Source organism: Sus scrofa, chromosome 1, assembly GCF_054392235.1.
Source record: "Sus scrofa isolate SSC_HxYL_T2T_F1_AM1 chromosome 1, Sscrofa_HxYL_maternal_Yorkshire_Landrace_v2.0, whole genome shotgun sequence".
In the NCBI taxonomy this organism is placed as follows: domain Eukaryota; kingdom Metazoa; phylum Chordata; class Mammalia; order Artiodactyla; family Suidae; genus Sus; species Sus scrofa.
In genome coordinates this window covers 262,120,233-262,141,699 of record NC_139383.1, presented here as the reverse complement: position 1 = coordinate 262,141,699, position 21,467 = coordinate 262,120,233, and the positions used below count along the sequence as shown (strand labels likewise).

The following is a 21,467-nucleotide window of genomic DNA, read 5'->3' as shown; positions in this document are numbered from 1 at the left end:
TGGTGTAAGGTATGGGTCCAACGTCATTCTTGTGCCTGGGGATATCCAGTTGCCCCAGCGCCATTTGTTGTAGATACTATACTTTCCCCACAATGGTCTGGTACCCTTTTTGAAAATCACTGATCATAGATGTGTAGATTTATTTCTAAACTCTCAATTTTATCCTAATGCTTTATATGTCTATCCTTATGCTGATATGACACTGTTTTGGATAACTGCAGTTTTGTGAGAAGTTTTGAAATTAGAAAGCATGAATGCTCCAGCTTTGCTTTTTCCTTTAAAGATTTTTTTAGCTATTCTGTGTTTCCTTCTCATTTCTATATCAATTTCAGGATCAGCGTGTCAACTCTAGACAAAAATAAAATCACCTGAGATTTTGATAGAGATTATACTGAATCTATAGATCAATTGGGAAGTATTGACATCTTAACAATACTGTCTTCCAATCAATGAACATAAGTTGTCTCTTCATTTAACTCTTTAATTTTTTCAATGAGATTTTGCAGTTTTCACTGTACAATTCTCTCACTTATTTTATTAAATTTGTATCCAATTAATTATTTTTTAATTTTATCTGTTGAGCCTATATCCTGCATCCTTGTTATACATGCTGATTCCAGTAGCTTTTCAGATCTTTAGGATTTTCAATATACAATATCATATCATTTGCAAATAGAGATAGTTTCAGTTCTTTCCAACCTGGATGCTTTTTTCTTTTTCTTACCTAATTTCTCTGGCTATAACTGCAGTGCAATATTGACTAGAAGTGATGAGAGCAGACATCCTTGTTTTTTACCTCATTTGAGGGTGTGAAGATTCTTACCCTATCTTTCTCAACCATTTGCTTTCTCAAATTCTCCCCAGGTGGTCCTTTTTAAAGAGGCTATCTGGTTCTATGTACTCGTATATTTTTCCCTTATTGAGTCTTCAGGTCTCTGAATTTAGAGTAAGGAGGGCAGGTCATCCAATTAGATTGTATATGTTTAACATCTTATATCTTATATATATAAGCTATTTTAGCTATAAAAGGAATATCTACTTTTGCATGCATTGTCCTTGAGTTAGCCATACTTAAAACTTATGTGGCCCAAATTAGAGCACTGCCTAAATGTTTCAGTTTAACCCTTCTCTTCTGCTTTGTGTTTCAATGTCTTAAGGACAGCTTCTGTGACCAGAAAGGATCATTCAGATACCACATTTTTTGCTGTTTAAATCAAGTTTATCGGGGGTATAATCTGCACCCATAAGAAATAAAATGTGCCCATCTTTAGTGCATTGTTTCATGAATTACAAAAGTGTATAGATCTAGGAGTTTCCATTGTGGCTCAGCAATAACAAACTCAACTAGTATCTATAAGGACACAAGTTCCATTCCTGGACTCACTCAGTGGGATCTGGGTGTTTGCGTGAACTGTGGTGTAGGTTGCAGATGTGGCTAGGATCTGGCATTGCTGTGTCTGTGGTATAGGCCAGCTGCTACAGCTCTGACTCAACGCCTAGCCTGGGAACTTCCATATGCCACAGGTGCAGCCCTAAAAAGACCAAAATAAATGAATAAATAAATAAATAAATAATCACCAAAAAGTTTCTCTATGCCTTCCTGTAACCCTCTCAGCCCAGCATCATGAAACCACTGACTTGTTTTCTGTCACTATAGATTACTCTAACCCATTGGCACTACAGAACAGTGATTTCTGTTACTATAGATAAATCTTAGAACTTAACATGAACAGATTCTTATAATACATAGTCTTTCATGTCTGGCTTCTTCCATTCAACAGTGTTTTTGAAATTCATGCATATTATTATGTATATAAGTAGTTTGTTGTTGTTGTTGCTGAGAAATATTCCATCGTAAGATATATCACTTCAATTAGCAATATTGGTGGTAGTTTTCACCTGTTGGTGAACATTTGGGTTTAGCTTAGTTCGGGACTATTATGAATAAAGTTGCTGTGAACATTCATAAGCAAGTCTTTGTGCAGATCTGTGTTTTAAGTTCTTTTGTGCAAATATCTAGAAGTGGAATTACTGGACCCTATGTTAAATGCTTAACTATATATATATAGTATATATAGTTTTATATATATATATATATTTAAAGCAAAACAGAACAAACTTATCAAACTGTTTTCCAAAGCAGATGAACAGTTTTACACTCCTATCAGCAATACATCAAAGTTATTTCTGGTTAATCTACAACCTCACCAAGATTCGGTGTTATCACCGAATCTTTTAAATTTCACCAGTCTAGTGGGTGTGAAGTGGTTTGAATCATTGTGGTTTGAATTTCCTTGATGATCATTAATGTCAAGCATCTATCTGTTTGTGTACTTACTAGTCACTCAGATATCTTGAGAAGGGTGTGTTCCAATCACAGCCATGTTTTATGTTTTTGTTTTTTTACCTTGATGATCATTAATGTTGAGCATCTGTTTGTGTACTTACTAGTCACTCAGATATCTTCTTTTGAGAAGGGTGTGTTCCAGTCACAGCCATGTTTATTGGTTTTTTTTACCAGTTATTTAATGCTGTTTTTCAAAGAACAGACACCTCAAATTTTAATGAAGTCAAATCGATTAGGTTTTTCTTTTATAATTAGCAATTTGTGTCCTCCCTAAGAAATATTTGCCCCAAGCTTGCAAAGATTTATCTCCAACGTCTTCTTCCAGAATTTATATAGTAAATTTTGAATTATTTTTTTGTCCAGTGTAAGGTAAGGGTTGGGTTCCCCCAGATTAAGGGATGTAAAGAGCAGTGGTGTGCAGAGTAGGCCACTCACAGGGGTTATTACACTGTTTGAAATTTACATTAAATACTTAGCATTGAAAGTGTGAAATATATTTATATGCATATTAGTTTTTAAAATCTAAACAATTTAACAGTTGAAGTACCCTAATCAGGAGTCCACTCCTGGGGTGTTTAAATCAGCATTTGAAAAACACCCAAATAAGAATTAATGTTCTAGAGGGAGTTTCTGCAAAGTATTCAAATAGCCTACTAGTTAGAGTTTGTAAATTAGCAAAAGGAGTGTTAGATATTTTTCACTGGTGAAATGAGGGATATTTAAGATATGTAAAGGGGAATTTCCATTGTGACTCAGGAGTAACAACTCTGACTAGTATCCATGAGGATGTGGGTTTGATCCCTGGCCTTGTTCAGTGGGTTAAGGATCCGGCGTTGCTGTGAGCTGGCAGCTGTAGTTCCGATTTGACCCCTCGCCTGGGAACTTCCATGTGCCATGGAAAAGGGTTTGCTTTGCTGGCACTTTCTCCACTTTGTGACCAGGGTATAAGAATTTGTGCACACTTGTTGTGACCAGATGACCTCTTTGGGCCTCAGTTTTCTTCTCTGTAAAATGGGAAGAATTCACTCTATCTCCTAGGAGATATTGAGAAAAATGATGCAATATACCCAGCTCTAGGCCTGGCACTGAATGACTATTTCGCACTTGTATTTATTCCCTTTTCTTTGACCATCTTCTTTACCATACATTTTGGGTTCCTAATCTTATATTGCTTACATGTTCTCTGTAGTATTCTCATCTCAGCTCTCTTCCTGGACAAAGTCTTTAAGTTTAGCTAATGCTCACCTCCCTGTGCAGATCCCAGGGCAAAGTTTATGAAATCTTAGTGTACCTAATCGCCTGTGGTGCTGCTTTAAAATGCAGAATCCACCAATCTACCTCCAAAAATTGTGGTTCTGTAAGTCTGCCTGCATGTGGGCCAGGGATCTGCAGTTTCATCAAGTACCTTCAGCTCTGCTGAATGAGGAAGTAGAAGGCCACACTTAGAGAAAGCCATGATCTGAGAAAAGCTTGCTCAGAGCCCTGGAGCTGCATTTTCTTCAAATGCAAACCTGAACAAAGACAGCAAACCTAGTTTTCTAGTTCCCCCAGGGAGCCTCAGACTGAGCTGACCCAGAAACCTAAAGCTAGCTCAACACCCAAGCTACTCATTACTCCTCCTCTTGATGATGTAGAAATACCATTTTTTACCTGTCCAAAATGCATTTCCCTTTTTTCTGGAAAAAACCCTAGATTTTCCTTACTCCTGGTTGAAATAAATGGTTCAAGCAAGGCTGATGCCCTCCCCCACCCCCAGATCAAGTCAGTGAAGGTCAGCCTCCAGGGCACTGACTGTAACCAGGGAGAGGAGTGCTCTTCCTTGGGGATAAAATGATAGGGACCTAAGCCTAGAGGGGCTAGTCAAAGTAGGTGGAGAGTCCACTGAGAATGAACGGATAGTTCTGGAGCTCCTGTGACATCTTAGGCTCCTAGAGTTCCTAGTTGTTTGAGTTGCTAATTCTTTTTGGTTAATTCAGTCTGAGCTGGAATTTCTCTTTGCCACTGAGAGGTCTAATAATACACAGAGCCAAACTCTCAAATGAAAGCCTTTCTATCAACCCTCTCTCAGCTCTTCTCACCCTCTCCTTTCTGCACAAAGGGATCCTCCCTCACTGGGCTGTCCCAAGAATTCCCCTTTACCTCACTTTCCCCAGAAAATGTACCTCCTTGCCACAACTGAAATCCTACAGAGTCGAGTTTCCCAAGTCCCTGTAGACCATCCTCTTTGGGTAGGGCCAAGTCTAGCCCACTTTTTTTTTTTTTTTTTTCACTCTTTGAGGGGGGAAAAAAATCCTCTTCCTTGAGATTCATGTTATTAGGGCTCCCTGTTTATTATGAATTTCCTGACAACTTAATTCACTTAGGCTTGACACCTGTTTTACAGTCTCCCCGTCCACCTCTGCCATCATTCCACAAGGGTGTCACCATTCCATTAATAGTCTGTAATTCATAGTTTATATATCACTTACTGTGTACCAGGCATGATTCTAAGCACTTTGCATATATTTTAGTTCACTTGACCCTTCTAATAGCATGGGGCATTATTATTCCCATTTTATACATGAGGAAATTGAGGCCCAGGAAGTCTATTTAGACTTGAGTTACCCAGCCACTAAGTGGTAGAGTGGGGATGAGGACAGAGAATCTAATTGCAGTGTCTGGACTCTTAATACAAATGGTAGCTTCCCAATTCCCTGTTCCCTATAATCAGAGCATCCCTCATAACCCGCCTCTATATTGGTCCTGGACATTTGGAAGATGCTTGAAGAGATGGCAGCTGAGCGTGGTTTGGATGGCCAATGGAGGTCTGTACCTCTCCTTTCTACAGCTCAATTATTTATCATCTCCCATGTAAAGGTACCAGTAGGCCTAGAAGCTGGGATGTAAGTTGGGCTGAAAACACAGCAGTAGAAAAGCAGATCATAGACTGGGCTCCTGATAACCCATAATGCCTCTTCTCTGTCCTGCTAGTCCTTATTTTCTAAGGGAAGGTTGCTGCATTCAGGCCAACCCATCCTCCTTCTGCCTAGGACTGTCCTTAGAATGTATGCCTTGTCTATACCCTAACCCCTGGCCCTCAACTTTCTAGAAACTTCGTACAATAGGTCCAAAAGAGCAGAGGGAAGGATGCCTAAGACTGAGAGGGGGAAGCCAGGGAGCAGTTTCACCATGGCCGCCAATCACACCTAAATGTAGCTGCAGCCAGAGTGCCCCCACCTGAAAAGTCAGGCTCCACCCTCCTTTTCCCAACATAATCCCACTCCTTTCCAGCCTTCTGGCTGTCATTCCCCTCTCCAGCTCAACAGCTTGCCCACTTCCGGCTGCTGCCCTCCTGGCTTCACCATGCCTGCTTACATACCTTCCACAATCCTCAGTCCTGCCAAAGCCAATCTGTATCAGCACAAATAGCCCATTTTTCTGTTCCAGGCTCTACAGCTGGTAGTAAAAACACACAAGTGTGTGTACCGGTGCCACAATAAAGTCTCCAAGCATGATCCCCACCCCCAACCCCACGACACCAAGCAAGACTAATTAGTACTCACAACAGCTTTAATTATAACTTTTTTTGAGTTTTTACCAGGTGCCAAACACTCCCCCTAACCACTCTACCAGCACTTTATTTAATCCTCAAAACACTACCGCCAGGAGTTAGGAACCATTGTGATTCTCATTTGACAGAAAGGAAAACTGAGGCACCGGAAGGTGGCCTGCTCAGGGTCACAACTGCGTCCCTCTGACCGCACTTACAACCCGCAGGAGCCCAACCAGTCCCCGCCAGTCACTACAGCACTAAACTGCTGTGTCACGCCGAAGCAGCAGGTTCACCAGTGAAAATGAAAGGACTGAAAGGAGGGAAGGAGGGACGACAACCATCGCGGAAAAGTAGGGAAAACGAGGCGGGGGCGCACACGCAGAGAGACTTCCTGGTTATCGTTACTCAGCACTTGTGGGGTTCTCGGAACTGGGGGTGTGACGGTCTGGCGACCCTTTTGAGGAATCCTGAACTGGCCTGGGAGCGTCGGATGATGACCACGCTGGCCCCTACGCAGGTAACCCTGTGATTCTGGAGGTAGCCGTCCGCCTCCTCTCACTGTAGGGTCCCTTGAGGTCGCTCCACGGCCCCCGCGGATCTCCACTTCCAACGCAGGTACAGGTGGGCGGTGCTGAGGGGCGCGGAGGACTCCCTGGAACTCCGCCCAACGCCCGCGCCCCTCCCCGGCTCCGCCCCCGACCGCAGTCCCGCCCCCTCTCCGAGGGCTCCGGGAGGCGGAGCCTACCCCGGCGCCTTGGCGGGAGCAGGATGCCCAAGCGAGCGCGCCCCCGCCACACGCACGCCGCGCGCGCCCGCCCGCCCCGCCCCCACTCCCCCGTTGCTATAAAGGGAAAGCGGGCTGCGCGCTCTCTCTGCTCCGTCCACCGCTTTGGATCCGCTTCCATCTCTTTTACCGTAAGGTCGTTCGTCAGACCCCAGCAGCCAAAATGGTGAAGCAGATTGAGAGCAAGGTATGAGCTCCCGGGGCAGGCCAAGGCGTGACGCCAAGCCCCCGCAGCTGGGGGAGGTGGTGGGCTGGTGGTGGGCAGGCCGGCCCTCCGCATCCCTGGGGGTAGGGGACGCTGCTTCTCGGCCTGGAGCTGCTGGAAGCCCGGGCCTGGGCGCCCCTGAGGCGGTGGAGCACGCCCCAGAGGAAGGGAGGAGTGGGGCAGGGAGCCCTGGAGGGCGGAGCCCGCGTGACCAGTGCGCCCCGGGGCTACAGGCGCGTGGGGAGCGCCCAGGAATCCCCCCACTGCGCCTCCGCCACCTCCCTGCCAGGACATTCTAGTTGGGTGAAGAGGGGAGGGAGTCTGCCCTTGGCCCCCATTTTTACCCGGACACGGGCCGGTTAGGAGATGGAGGGCTCCTTGGAGAAAGCCCGGGCTTGCCCGCCGCCACTCCCTCCCGGGAGAGCGGTGTGATCCACCCGCGCTGGGTGGCGTGCCCTCCCTGGGGAGTGGATCTAGGCCGGAGACCCTCGGCCTTCCCCATCACTGCCTGACTGCAGAGATGATGCGTTCTGCATCCGTGCAGAGGGTGCCGCTCCCAGCAGGAGGCCCCTCCCCACCCCCTTCGCGTGTTACGAGTCAGGCCCTAGGGGCCCAGGTAGCCGCTAGGAAGTGAAGTCCAGGTCGCTCCCTCAGGACTCCTCCTCCTGCGGTTCCGGGCGTGTTTCCGGCAGCGCAGGCTTTGGAATGACTCAGTCCCCAAGGCCGGGCCCAGGGGCCTCCACTGCCCTACCCATCTGTGATTCACCCACGATCGGTGGGTTTCGCTGGAGCCAGGAGTCCCCTGGGAGCGGCCGCGCCCGGCTCTGTGCTCCTGGCATGGTTCTGTCCTTTTAGGACTGCCCAAGACAAAAAGTGTTCCATTTCGAGAGTTACTGCAAACTTAATGCCCTCCTGCTGGGAAAACTCAGCCTAACACCGGGTCTGGTGTACTGTAGCCCCTCAAGAAATGGATGTTAAATGCAGAGTCAGAGAAGTGAGTGTGAGAAAATTGGTGTTGCGCCAACTGTGGCACAAGACCGTTTCCCCTGGATACCCCCTATCTGGGTAAAGCAGAGGAAAGGCCCCGCCTGGAGTGCTTCGACCTGTTAGATGCTGGAGTTGACTTGGAAGTTTCTCTGTTAATAATTCCTTATCTTTTTGTGCCTTTTACAACCAGAAAACGTGAAAATATTGTAGAAATGTGGGAAGCGAGAGATCTATTTCCTAGAAGCAGCCACAAAATAATTGCAATTATTTTTATTTCTGAGATGTGTATTTGTGGTCTAATTTAGCCTGAACACTTTCCATGTAATTAGAAGCTTTTTGTAATCATTTCAGTAACTGAACACATTGTTGGGCATTTAGGCAGTTTTCCATGTTTCTGTGAATGTTTTTGTTTATAACTCTGGGTAATGGAATTCAGGCTGTTTCCTCAGTTTAGGGTCTTGAGTGCAGTGGTTGGGTCAAGTGATGTGAACCTTTTAAGGTTTATTCACACCCTTCTCATTGGTTGAAAAGGGAGATAATTGAGGTATTTGGGGGGGTTGTTTTTGTTTTTTAAACCACATACTTTTATTCAGTATCTACTGAGTAACAAGTAACAATCTATGGGTGTGTTGGAAGTAGTCTTTTGCAGAGTCTGGCCACCTCATCATTAGAACCTGAGAACCCACTAAAGGAATGAGATCTTTGGTCTGTATTAGTTGTCTCAGAATCCATACACTACACCCAGAAAATTGATAGGTTCCTGGCACACACTTTCACTATTTGAGTTGTCATAGTTATGGCCCCCTCCTCCTCTGATCAATGACAAGAGGTACAGGGTGACAGGAAATTCATTACTCAGAGAGCCAAAGGAATCAGTTGATTTTCAGACCCGCAATCCAGAATCAATCAAAAGTTAAGCTAATTTGAATGTTTCTTGTAAATGTTGAGTGCCTGTTAAAGTTGCATCCTGGTGGACAAAGTTGGTGCCATTGGCCATCCATCCAAGACAGCTCTTTTTGGGGTTTGGGTAATTTTGAGCCCCTGGGATTTGTTTCGGATACAGGTGGGATAATGGACTGTAAATGTGAGAAACAATCAACAGTTTTAAGAATGGCTGCTGCCATTTATGCAGCTCCTAACTTCTACACCCAGGCACTTTGCTAAATGCTTTACAAACCACTCTCATGCTTGTTGATTACCTTTGGAATAGGTGTGTTTGGGAAAAGAGATGCTAAACTCTGCTGTTATTTACGCCCCAGATTGGTTGTTTTATTTTCACGATATTTGTCAGTGATGGGCACCTTTATCAATCCGCACTGGTCATTTCTGGAAGCTAGTAATTGTGGTTTGCCACTTACTAGGATAACATTTCTTCAAATTGATAGCTGTTTTAGGCAAACTTAAGTATCTGGAGAATAGAATTTGTCATGGAGTCTTACATATACCTGGCTTGGTGGCTCATGTTCAGTGAAGCCAAAAGTTAACTGCTGAAAGATACTCTAGGTTGAAAGTAACCTTACCAACATTGACTGAAGGCCAACCATGTTGACAAAACCATGCATTCATCTGACCAGACATCATCATTCCTTATTTTCCTGTCTTACTTGTATCTTTCAGTAAAGAATGGCTGGTTTGACACCCCCCCCCAAAAAAAAATCACATTAAGGAAGGCTTTGAAGGAAATTCATCTGGCAAAAATTGATGGTTTGGAAAAATAATTTCTCTACTTCTTACACTCTGTGTGCCCCTCTACCACACCCACACACCTCACCACACCCAAAGGTGTGCTGTGTTTTATGCAGGTTAGTACCTGCATAACTAAAAAGGATACAAAAGTCATGACCTTCTATTCTAGGGAACACCATTTGTGAATTGTTTCCCCCAAAAAAGTAAGGTAGAGATTAGAAATCTAGAGAAGTAACTTCAGAGGAATTCACTTAAGGTTTTTGGGGGCTTTTGGTGTTTTGTTTTGTTTTTAACTGGACCAGATCTGATCTGACTCTCAGCTTTGAAAGGAGGTGGGAGGGGGAGCTAATAAAACCAATGTGACTGGCATTTTATTTTTCCCCTTGAAGAAAACCAAGAATTCAGAGATAGATGTTTGTGTTTTGATTTCTCTTTATGACCTTAGTTTTGGTCAGCACCAGCTGACTAATTGTAGTTAAAATTGAGTCCCTTGTTAACTAGAAGGTTAGGTTGCTAGGGTTACAGTATCAAGACCATTGGTAAATTATTCAGGGAGGTTGGTTCCACCTTCTGCTGGTGGAATTTTATTCAACATGCTTTGCTTACGAAAGTAACTAAAGAAAATTCCCTTCGTGAAGAACTGAAACTCTTTCATTTGGTCAACAGTGAAGGCAGGAATCAACATAGATGAAGAGTAGGATCTCAATTCCAGAAACTCCATTAAAAAGAGTACCAGGACCTGTGTTTGATGTCAAAAATGATTGAGTGTAAGGGGTTTGGAGATTGTTTTACTTGATTTTTTTTTCCTTTTTTCGAACTTTTGGGTGTTCTGCCATACACAGTATTAATCAGAACGTGTTCATTTTTAAAATGTTGCAAAATTCGGTGCCTTTGTGACTTATTCAGTTGAAATGGCCTGGTGGTTAGGATTTGGCCTTCTCAACTCAAGTGTGACCCCTTCTATCAAAGAGCATTTACTCAGTGTCTAATATCTACCCTATACCTAGATTGGATGTGGAAACTTTTTATTTAACTTGTTTTAGAGGCTAATATATTTCTGTTTAGAAGTGTTAGGTCTCATTTGTATTATATTGTATGGCTGTGTTATGTACCATATACTCTCTACCCATCACAGTCAGTCTAGTGTCCCCCTGAGACTCTTTAATTGTATGCTTTAGTTCTTGTTTTAATACACATTTTATTGGAGTATAGTTGACTTAACAATGTTGTTTGTTTCAGGTGTACAGCAAAGTGAATCAGTTCTACATATACATATCTCTCCATCCTCTTTCAGATTCTTTTCCCATGTAGGCTACCTCAGAGTATTGAATAAATTTCCCTGTGCTATACAGAGGTCCTTGTTACTTGTCGATTTTGTGTATAGTAGTGTGTGTGTGCCAGTCCCAACCTCTTAATGTTTCCCTCCCCACACCGCTTCCCCTTTGCCAACCATAAGTTTGGTTTCAAAATCTTTAAGTCTGTCTGTTTTGTGAATAAGTTCTTTGGTATCACTTTTATTAGATGCCACATATCAGTGCGTTCAGACAGTATTTGTCTTTCTCTGACATACTTGATGGGGAGACATTTTTAATGCAAATGTCTTTCCTTTTGTTTGCCAGTTTAGATGTGGATTAACCAATTATTTTATATTTATGAAGACATGAATAGTGATACACTGTATACCTTGTACTTGTTTCATTTTACCAAGTAACATCACACCTTTTTAGGATTTTTTCGAAACAGTTTATTTTCTTTGTTATCACTTTTTAATTAAAAAATAAGCTCTGAAAGCAGGACCTCCAAATTGTGTGTTGTGTCACATTTTATCAAGGCTTTTGGAAATAAATTTAACACATGCTTTTTTCTCCTTTCCCTTCTTAGTACGCTTTTCAGGAAGCCTTGAACAGTGCAGGAGAGAAACTCGTAGTGGTCGATTTCTCAGCCACGTGGTGTGGGCCTTGCAAAATGATCAAGCCTTTCTTCCATGTAAGTATTAACCACCTTCTGCTCTTGTGAAGCTATTTGTGTGGTTGGGTTGGTGGTCACAAAGCTAGGAAAAAGAAGGACAGTTAAAGAAGTATTGATTTGCTGTCGGTGGGTCTTTGGTTTAAAAGTCATAGCATAACAATTTAGGTTTGACACATGCAGCCCATTGAATTTAAATTTTATTTTAAATTTTCCAGTCTCTCTCTGAAAAGTATTCCAATGTCGTGTTCCTTGAAGTAGATGTGGATGACTGTCAGGTACGTGGTTGGACATGTGAAAAAATGCTGAGCTTTTTTTGCATTGTTTTTTTTCTCTGAATTACACATTGCTTGTTCTCATAAGAAAAATACTAGAGCTACAACCCTAGCTAGTTTATTTCAGAACTATGCCAGTTATGAGCTTAATCCTGTATGTCAGGAGCTACGTACATCCCATCCTTAAATGCAATGGTTGAGGCTTCTGTTACCTGTCTTTTATGTGGGCTTTTAGAAAGAGAGGTGACTAGCCTTCTACCTATCATTCTGAGATGCTCAACAAGAGAGCAAGCACCAAGGTGCCTGATAGAGTGCTGAGAGAAGAATTTGGGGGAATTTTCTAAGGTTAATTTAACAAATGCTTGTTTAGCACTTTGTGCCAGACACAGTGTTCTATGTGCCTTACAAGTATGGATTTATTTAATGCTTGGTTCTGTCATCATGCCTGTTTTTCAGGTGAGAAAATACAGAGAAGTTGGGCATGGAGTTACAGTTAGCAAGTAGCCAGGATTTAAATATGTGCAGGCAGGTTCACTTAGCCCCAGCAGGGCGGGAGGGGTTAGGGTATGAAATGGCAACAAAGGTGTTAGACCTGAGTTCCAGTCCTGGCCCTGTGACTTCTATTTTAGGCTCATTCTCCTCTCCCTTAAGCCCTGGGGTCCTTCTGTCTAGGACCTGCTCTTAATACCTGCCCCACCAACCTTGTAAGGTTGCTTATTCACTGAGCAAAGGTCTGTAAAACCAGGTGTGTGGTTTCTAAGCCTGTGATCACCTCCCAATACCAAATTGCTTATTCCCAGCACATTTTTCATCCTTATTGTCTGCTGGTTGACCTCCTAGTCATAAGCATCACATCTTCTCCAGGAATTCTCCTCCTGCTACCTCCTCATAGGCCGAGGTTAATTTCCTTCCTCCATGTCCCCTGGTGTCCTCTGCCCCTCTTTCTCGTGGATTGATGGTTGTGGAATGGGACGATGGTGGCTCTAGACTGCCTTCATTTCCCAGCTCCATCCCTTACTAGCTGTGTGGCCTTGGGAAGGGTAGCCTCTCAGTGAGTGCCTCGGTATGATTCTCCGTAAAGTGACAGTGTTAATCCAGCATCCTAAGGCAGTTGTCAGGGTCACATGAGCTAAGACCTGTGAAGTGCTCAGAGCAGAGCCTGGCGTTTGTTAAGTACACAGTGAGCTTAGCTGCTATGCTAATGATGTCTGTGGCTGTCCTTTAGTTTGTCAGTTTCTTGGGAATCAGGGACCCTGTCTCAATCACCTTTGTTTCTCCTTCACCTAGCACACCTGCCTGGCCTGTAGTAGATGTAGAATGAATAAATCTTTGTGATTGTCAAGGAGTTATTCTTGTGTCCCAGGGTTTTATTTTAAGAGTAGATAGCATGTGTTTCAAACTCTTACTCCTCCTTTTAACCTAACCTAGAGTCTTATTTTTTTCTATCTAGTCACCTTAGCCAGGTGGAGATGGCACCTGGAAGGAATTAGAGAAGCTGGTGCCAACCCTCTGAGATAAAAAATAATGTATCCACTTGCTATCTGGAAGTACTAACCTATGCTAGATGGTGCACAAAGCCCTCTGCCTGCACTGTGTCATTTCACTCAGGTGGTAACCAGGAGAACCAGTTGTGTAAGGACCCCACTGAACAGATAATGGAACTGCAGCACAGGAGGAACAAAGGTGGATTGAGCCATAGTCTCTGGATTTGGCTCCTGTACCATGCTGGGCCCAGGATGGATGCTCTCTGCCTCTATCCAAAACCTTTGGGAAATAGATTCACAGGACAGGCCAAGACATCTAAGTGACAGCTTCTCCTTTAGGTCTGGTTGGCATCCTCTTGGTCACCCTGAAAGTGTCTAGATGTCTGTAGACTGTGAAGTGACCCTCTCACAAGTTGGGGGCCTTTCTCTTTGAGCATAGCCTTTTTCTTCTTTGAATACTTTTAATGACGTGTTACACAACCTAAATAGCCCTTTGCAGCATAAAAAATGGGACTAAATCTGGAACCTTTTGGTCACCCTGTACACATAGCAGCAAGCTCCCAGCTCCTACTCACCTGGACATTCAGCAGACTTATCAGAGCAGGTCATTGAAACAAAAGCATTTCATCCTCAATGAGCTGTTTTTTGGATGACTTGAGAGGATCTTCTGGTTGCTTTGGAACTCTGTAGATTAAGACCATCCCCTCATTTTGGCACTGTAAGAATACAGGCGAGGGATTTAAAAAAAAAAAAAAAAAAAGTACATCAATCTCATTATTTTGAATATTAGGTCATGTCATTAAAATAAATTCAGTCCTAAAAACATCCCTTTTATTTAAAGTTTTTACGTAGATAATTCTTGTCTATGAACTCCAGACCCAGGGTAAAACACTCAGGCCAGAAGAAACTATCTTTTAAATGTGATAGATTTCAATGGACATTTAGGAGGTGTGGACATGAGTGTGGTACACACACAAAACAGTTCTGTATTCATAAAGACTTGTGGATCCTACTCTTGAAAATGATAGACTGAGCTTGTTGCCTTAACACCAGGCTCTACTCCCAACTCTAAAGGGTATGATATTGGAGGTTAAAAGTTAACTTAGACCCCCTTAGTTTTGCAACCTTTTAGAATGCCATGTGTTTCCATTTTGATTAGAACAGCCAGGAGTTCCCATCGTGGCACAGTGGCTAACGAATCCGATAGGAACCATGAGGTTGCGGGTTCGATCCCTGCCCTTGCTCAGTGGGTTAACGATCCGGCGTTGCCATGAGCTGTGGTGTAGGTCACAGACGCGGCTCGGATCCCGCGTTGCTGTGGCTCTGGCGTAGGCCGGTGGCTACAGCTCAGATTGGACCCCCCCTAGCCTGGGAACCTCCATATGCCACGGGAGTGGCCCAAGAAATGGCAAAAAGACCAAAAAAAAAAAGAAAAAAGAACAGGCAGTAAGGTTTTGAAGTTATTTTGGCTATAGAGAGTGCTCAGTTAGAATCCACTGAAAGGAAATGTAATAAGGTAAAACTTAGCCTGTTAGACTTTCTAATAAAAAGCTAATAAAAATGGGAGATTGGGCAAAACCATAAGGATGGAGAACAGGTCAGTAGCTCCCAGGGACTGGGGTGGGGGAGGGTTTGACCACAAAGGAGGAAGTTTGGGGGAGGAAGGAGTTCTGTATCATGATCATGGCTGTGCTTATATGACTATGCACTTGTCAGAACTCACAGAAATTGTATACCCCACCCCCCAAAAGTGAGTTTTACTATGTAATTCTTAAAATTCCAGATTGTTTAAAAGAGGCAGGAAGTAGAGCTGTCGTTAGGGAGTGGCTAGCTTTCTGTTTTTAAAATGAAGGAAGTGATAAACTTAGGATCAAGTATGTGTCTTAATGACACAACACTGTAAATCAATTCTACTAAAAAAAAAAAATGTCTTAAAGCCTCAAAGATAATGGACTTAGAAATTTTTAATTGTGCATACCTTTCAGATCACTGCAGGAACAGGCAAATTGGCCCATAGAACAAGTAATAGAAAACAAGAAAAAAAGGTAAAACATTAACTTAAGGCAATAGAGACCAAGTATTAGTTATAGAACTACTAAATCTGGAGTTCCTATCGTGGCTCAGCAGAAACGAATCTGACTAGTATCTACGAGAACGCAGGTTCAATCCCTTGCCGTGCTCAGGGGGTCAAGGATCCTGCCTTGCTGTGGCATAGGCCAGTGGCTACAGCTCTGATTCGACCCCTAGCCTAGGAACTTCCATATGCCGAGGGTGTGTCCCTAAAAAGACCAAAAAAAAACTACTAAACTTTTACTGGGGTCCATAAAAGATGTTATCAGATGAATATACTGTGTTCCTGAATGTTGACTCATATACTATCAATACTCGCATTTGTCTTAAGTTTACCTCGATCTAATCCAGCATTTTTGGGAAATCTATCATGACATTCTGAAATAATGTGGTCAAGAAAATCCTGGAAAGTTATTTTTAAAAAACTAATTGGAGGAGTTCCCCTTGTGGCGCAGTGGTTAACAAATCCAACTAAGAACCGTGAGGTTGCCCGTTCGATCCCTGGCCTCGTTCAGTGGGTTAAGGATCTGGCGTTGCCAGGAGCTGTGGTGCAGGTCGCAGTCTCAGCTCCGATCCTGTGTTGCTGTGGCGTAGGCCAGCAGCTACAGCTCCAATTAGAGCCCTAGCCTGGGAACCTCCATGTGCCGCAGGTGCAGCCCTAGAAAAAGACAAAAAAAGAAAAAGAAAAAAAAAAAAAAAAACTGGTTGGAAAAGGGAGTCTTTAGGGGATGGAAAAGGACAAGCCCTATAGAGTAGATTAACAGCACCAGTTAAACAAACAATCAGGCATGTAGATTATGGACAGGACTAGAAAGTCCAAAAAAGTAGACTCAAATCTATTTAACCATGTATTTAGTGGTTAACCATTCAGGGTTAAGATGTTGCATCTCTACTTCGTTCTTTATCCCCAAGTATAACCTAGGAGAAAGCCAAACATAATTCTAGAAAATACTGAACATGTAAAATACATTTTGTGCAGCACATTAACTACCCTGTTTCTTATATTCTTAAGAATTTGATTAACTGCTTTTCTTAGTGACCACTCAGGAAATGGGCCTGAACAGTTCACTTGCAGAACTGGAGTCCATTTCTAAATCCATGTAAGCCCATGCTTCCAGTGAATATGGAAGGGCTCGTGGATCTGATTACATGAAAAGTTTTACACTCTGTGTCCAAAATCATGATACACTGATAAATTGACACATTCAAAGGACAAAGTATCGTTATGTGTATCTAGAGCCTTTAAAATGAGTATTTTCTTTTCTCTTAGCAGTGCTTTCGGGGATGGGGATTGAACCAGAGTGTGGAGATGCTTATATATGAAGTTGAAAGTGTTTACATTAGGCAAAAATCAGAGTCTTTTATATATTGGCCAGCAAAGGAGTTAAATGATATATCCATATAGCTTTCAGACTATAAAAAAAGATTGCATACATTTTCATGGGGGAAAAGTCCATCACATGTACACTATAAAACCCATGCTATATACACTGTATGGATTTAGGTGCATAAATAATACATGTTTATAGAAGCAGGTAGAGAGAATGGCTTCCATCTTCCAATTTTTCTGCCTTGAATGTAGATTATACTTACCTGAATAATTAAAAATGACAATGATCTTAAATTCAGCACTTGCATTTTTAGGGTTTTGTTTTTTTGTTTTTTTGCCTTGGGACAAGCCTAAATTTATTCACAAGGATGTGCATAAGCTGCAGACAACCTAAAGCCCCAGTTTTATGATAAGAATCCTGTGTCACCTTTAAAGATCACTTTCACACCCAGAAAGAGGAATTCGTAATGCTTTAACTAAAAATTTACCATATAAAGACTTAGCTGCAATTCTAAGACATAAAACATAGGACCATGATTTTAAAAACACTTTGAGAATCTTTCTCATTGATTGCATTGATGCCACCTCTGAGCATTTATCTTTTTTAGTGACTAATTTTAAGTTAAGCAGTAGTAGCAATGCAAGAATGCTGAGCTCTGGATAGATGGATACATAAGGTATCTGGCATTTCACATCAGTGATTGGACTTTCTCATTTCCATTGACTGGGACCCTCTTTCTGCTCCTAAAACTTTGCTTTTTTCCTCTGGAAGTTGTGATCGGTGTGTAGGTTCTGTTGCAGGTCAGTTGAGCGCCCTGTACGCAGCTGTAACTAGAAGTAGGGTAGAGGGTGGCACACCCTTTACCGACCGCTGCCCTTCCTCTCCTCTGTGGGTATAAAAACAAAACCAACACCCTCCTCCACTGAGGCTTCCGCCGACTGCTTGCATGAGAGATAGTATCCAGCTGGCAGCTTACAAGTGCCAGGAAGAAAGAGAAGGGACTGCAATAAACAGCTGCTCCCCCAGAGCTGGGAGGGGTCAGCTCAGTGTTCCCAAATCCTCAAGTCCAAGAGGTATCTGCAGCCAGGCAAGTAATTCAAAGATTTTTTTTTTTTTAAGCACTTACATAAGCCAATTGACCTATCTGGGCCCAACTGAGTTCCCTGGACGACCAGTTTTGACCTTTTAGCTAAACTAGCCCCTCTACCCTTCCAACTTGTCACCTTCTGATTTCCGGATTCCTCATCCACTGTTTGCCCAGAACCTTGACATGTGCAGCTTATCTTCCTGTCAGCTCACCACCCTGTTGTCCATCCTGGATGCTCACACTGCAAGGGAATTACTGGAGTTGTACATTTGGTGCAATTAAGATGATAGATGGTCTTAGCACAAGTTTTGGGCAATTTCCTTATAACTCTTGCGTTCAGTGAGTGTCAGTGCTTGGAGCCTAGGAGGGAATCATTACGTACTAGCCTTTTTTTATTCCAGCCATTTACTACCCTTGTGCTTTTCCTTGTCCAGCTTTTAAATTAGAAGTAAAGGTTATCTGGTAAGAACTCCTAAACACTAGGGCCTCCCGCCCTTCCTGCCCAAACGTATGCATGCCAATTGACAAAGCCGTGCTTTTCTTCCAGTCTCAGAAGAGGTGAAGCTAGGCTGGTGCGCTCCCATTAATTGGTGGCTCAATCCAAAGCCTGGTGCATTTTTTCCTTTCTGTGCTCCTCACTCCTAAATCCCAAACCAGATGTCGCCACAGTGTGTGTAGCTGAGCTTTCTTTCCTGTGAAAGTTTCCGTGACCTGGTTCTTGGAGTTCTGCCTCCTTGGTTGTTGTCCTTCACAGCTTTTGCTGCTTAGGGCTGTGTGGTTCTTCATTTCTCTCCCAACCCTCTTTGAGTGCCAAACTGACATAGTCAGTCCCCTAATGGACCTCTTCACCTGATACTCTTGTCCAAGCCAAAAACATTTTTCATGGCATTTATTTCCCCCAAAATTAGATATTTGAGAGTGAGGTGCTGCTAAAAAAATAAATAAATAAAAGCAGAAAACTGAGTGTGGAGCTGTCCCTTTAGATTACCATGGCTTTACTTTTGAACAGTTCCTTTGTAAATGAGTAACTTTAGCCTTTATGATCATCTGTGTACCCCACTCCAATAAAACTGGGAATAATTGGATTAAATAACTTGGGTCATTGTACAGTATCTGATGCTAGTATCTCTCAGATGAGAGTATGTATTAGTGAGAATTTTAATTGAGAATGTCACCAGTTTGGCTTTTGCGCTGCCATATTATCATATCAATTTTAATATACTTTTTAAAAAAGGCCTAATGCTGAGTTGTGGGTGCCTAACAAGAAAAAACAATCAGATTTTAGATCAGAACTCAGTGTTAACTCTTGTTCTTAATCCTCTTTTTGTACATTTCTCTTCCCCCCAGGATGTTGCTTCAGAGTGTGAAGTCAAATGCATGCCAACCTTCCAGTTTTTTAAAAAGGGACAGAAGGTAGGTACATCTGCCCTTGAAGGAGAGTGTGGTGTATAAAGGAAGAAACGGAAGCGACTTACCCTTTACATGGGAAAGCACGTACCCACTTCCTCTTTTTAAGAATATTTACATACGGCCTTCATTAAGTGACATCTCCCTGATAACTGATCATTAATAACTGATCTCTGTTAAAGCTAGTCACTAAATACCTGTGATTGTGCTTTGTATCAAAGTGTATTTATCTTTAAGAGATATTTGTGGAGTTCCCGTCATGGCTCAGTGGAAACAAATCTTACTAGCATCTGTGAGGATGCAGGTTTGATCCCTGGCCTCGCTCAGTGGGTTAAATGATCCACTGTTGCCATGAGCTGTGGTGTAGGTCACAGACACAGCTCACATCCCAGACCCCTAGCCTGGGAACCTCCACATGCTACAGATATGGCCCTAAAAATACCAAAAAAAAAAGTGTTTGTGTAAAAAATCTTATGTTTGCTTTTGACTTTTTGAGGCTATTTTTCCCCTTGATAAACAGAATCGGGGTGCAATGCTGTATCTAATGGCAATTCAATATTCTCAACAGGTGGGTGAATTTTCTGGAGCTAACAAGGAAAAACTTGAAGCCACCATTAATGAATTAATCTAATCATGTTTTCTGAAGACATGACCAGCCATTGGCTGTTTAAAACTTGTAATTTTTTATTTACAAAAAGGAAAGATCAAGTATGAAGACTATATACCCAATCACCATCTGATAAGTGATAATAAAATAGTAACTCTACCCTTTTTAAAACCTCCTGGTATCTTTGAATAGTTTTAAATAAATGAAAACTGATCATTTGATATTTTTAGTGTCCTAATTATTTTCATATATTTTTGGTCACTTTTTAGTAACCTTGTAGGACACTGATTCCTTTACAATTTGTAGTATATTTCTAGAAAAATCTTGTTGGGGCAGTACACAGGTGATAGAGCAGTATGTTAAAATTCTGTTATTTTTTGGACCCATATGAACAGAGAAAATGGTTGCCTTTGTTCTAGCAAGCAAATCTGTGCTCTCTGAATGGTCCTATGACCAAAAGTAATACCCACCCATGAAGAATTGTTTTAGTTTGAGACTCCTGTCCCAAAAGTATAGTGAGCTGCCAGTTTTGCTAATGGTAACAGAGTCCTGTTATTGCAATTAGGAATTCTCCATAGGTGGTTCACAGGGGACTTCCAACAAATATTACCATGGGAACTCTGATTCTCAGAGTGTCTATTTCACATTCTTCCTTGTGTTCTAGACACAGCAAAGAGCTGGAAGAATGTTTGAAGAAAGCTTTTAAACTTGTATAATATCATAGAATTTAATCATATGCCCATCAATATCCTTATTTAATCTTGACAATCCTATGAAGTGAGTACCATAATCCCAGTGAGCAAATAGGCAGGGAGGTTAGGAACTTCTTGTCACACTTGTCAGTGGAGGATCTGAGATTTGAACCAAGGGGTCTAGAGCCCAAGTACATATTCTGAACCACTACACTGCCTCTCAGTGGAACAATCCAAATAACTAGTAAAATGATGGGCCCTTACCTGGTTTTCTTTCCACATCTAAAATCAGGATGCTGATAAATTCTCCAAATAATTGAATGTCTATTACATGGCAAGCACTGTGCTAGGCTAGGGAAACAACTGTGTACACCTTTCTCATAGAACCAACATTCTGGAGAGGCAGGCAAAAGAATGTTTAGATTGCAGTACATCCTTTGATGCCAGAAACAAACAAATAGGCACAGTAATCCAGAATTATAGGGAAACCTGCTTGGGAAGGAGTGATTCTGTGAGGTGACTAAGCTAAGATCTGATGATTAAGGGGGAAAAAAAAAAAAAAAGACCAGAAAACAGCCAGGGACTCTTTCCAGCAGAGAAAAGAACATGCAACAAGGTGAAGTCCTGAAAGAACTTGGTACATTATAGACATGAAATAGAGCCAGAGAGTGGCAGCACCCAGTCATCCAAAGCCTTCCTTGTTCTAAGTGCAAAGGGAAGCCATTGAAGGGTAAGCCAGAAGTAATGTGCTTGGATATTAAGAGCTTGTTTTGGCAGCTCTCTGGAAAACGGTTTGGAGAGGGAGGTGAGAAACTGGAAAACAAGTTAGGCTCTGACATTTACCGAGGCCAGAGATGATGACAACTGGAATTGGGGGATGGCAGAGAGGTGGTAGAAAGGGAATAAACTGAGTGTTGACTTTTTAACATCCAAGGAAAGACAATCCAAAGGTTTCTGGAAGTAGCTAGTAGAATTCCTCTTCTAGAGCAGGTACCAGGGTTTTGGTTT

The 21,467-nt window shown here is 42.4% G+C and overlaps 1 protein-coding gene and 1 long non-coding RNA gene across 5 annotated transcripts in view; one reads left to right on the top strand and one right to left on the bottom strand.

The window, feature by feature from the left end:
• Nucleotides 1-6,763: 6,763 nt before the first annotated feature.
• TXN (thioredoxin) lies at nt 6,764-19,990 on the top strand. Its single transcript, NM_214313.3, has 5 exons — nt 6,764-6,850; nt 11,423-11,527; nt 11,725-11,784; nt 19,101-19,166; nt 19,729-19,990. The coding sequence occupies exons 1-5, from the start codon at nt 6,827-6,829 to the stop codon at nt 19,789-19,791; spliced, it is 318 nt and encodes a 105-aa protein (NP_999478.1). The 5' UTR covers nt 6,764-6,826; the 3' UTR covers nt 19,792-19,990.
• Nucleotides 11,262-21,467, bottom strand: part of LOC110256047 (uncharacterized) — a 54,677-nt gene continuing 44,471 nt past the window's right edge. For 3 of the 4 annotated variants that reach the window (XR_014825638.1, XR_014825636.1, XR_002337260.2), the window contains 2 exons: nt 13,841-13,981; nt 11,262-11,591 (listed from right to left, as the gene is read on the bottom strand). This is a non-coding gene — a long non-coding RNA (uncharacterized LOC110256047). Of the gene's footprint in view, nt 11,592-13,840; nt 13,982-15,243; nt 19,105-21,467 lie in introns of those variants that run through there. The other variant, XR_002337255.2, reaches the window with a different exon arrangement.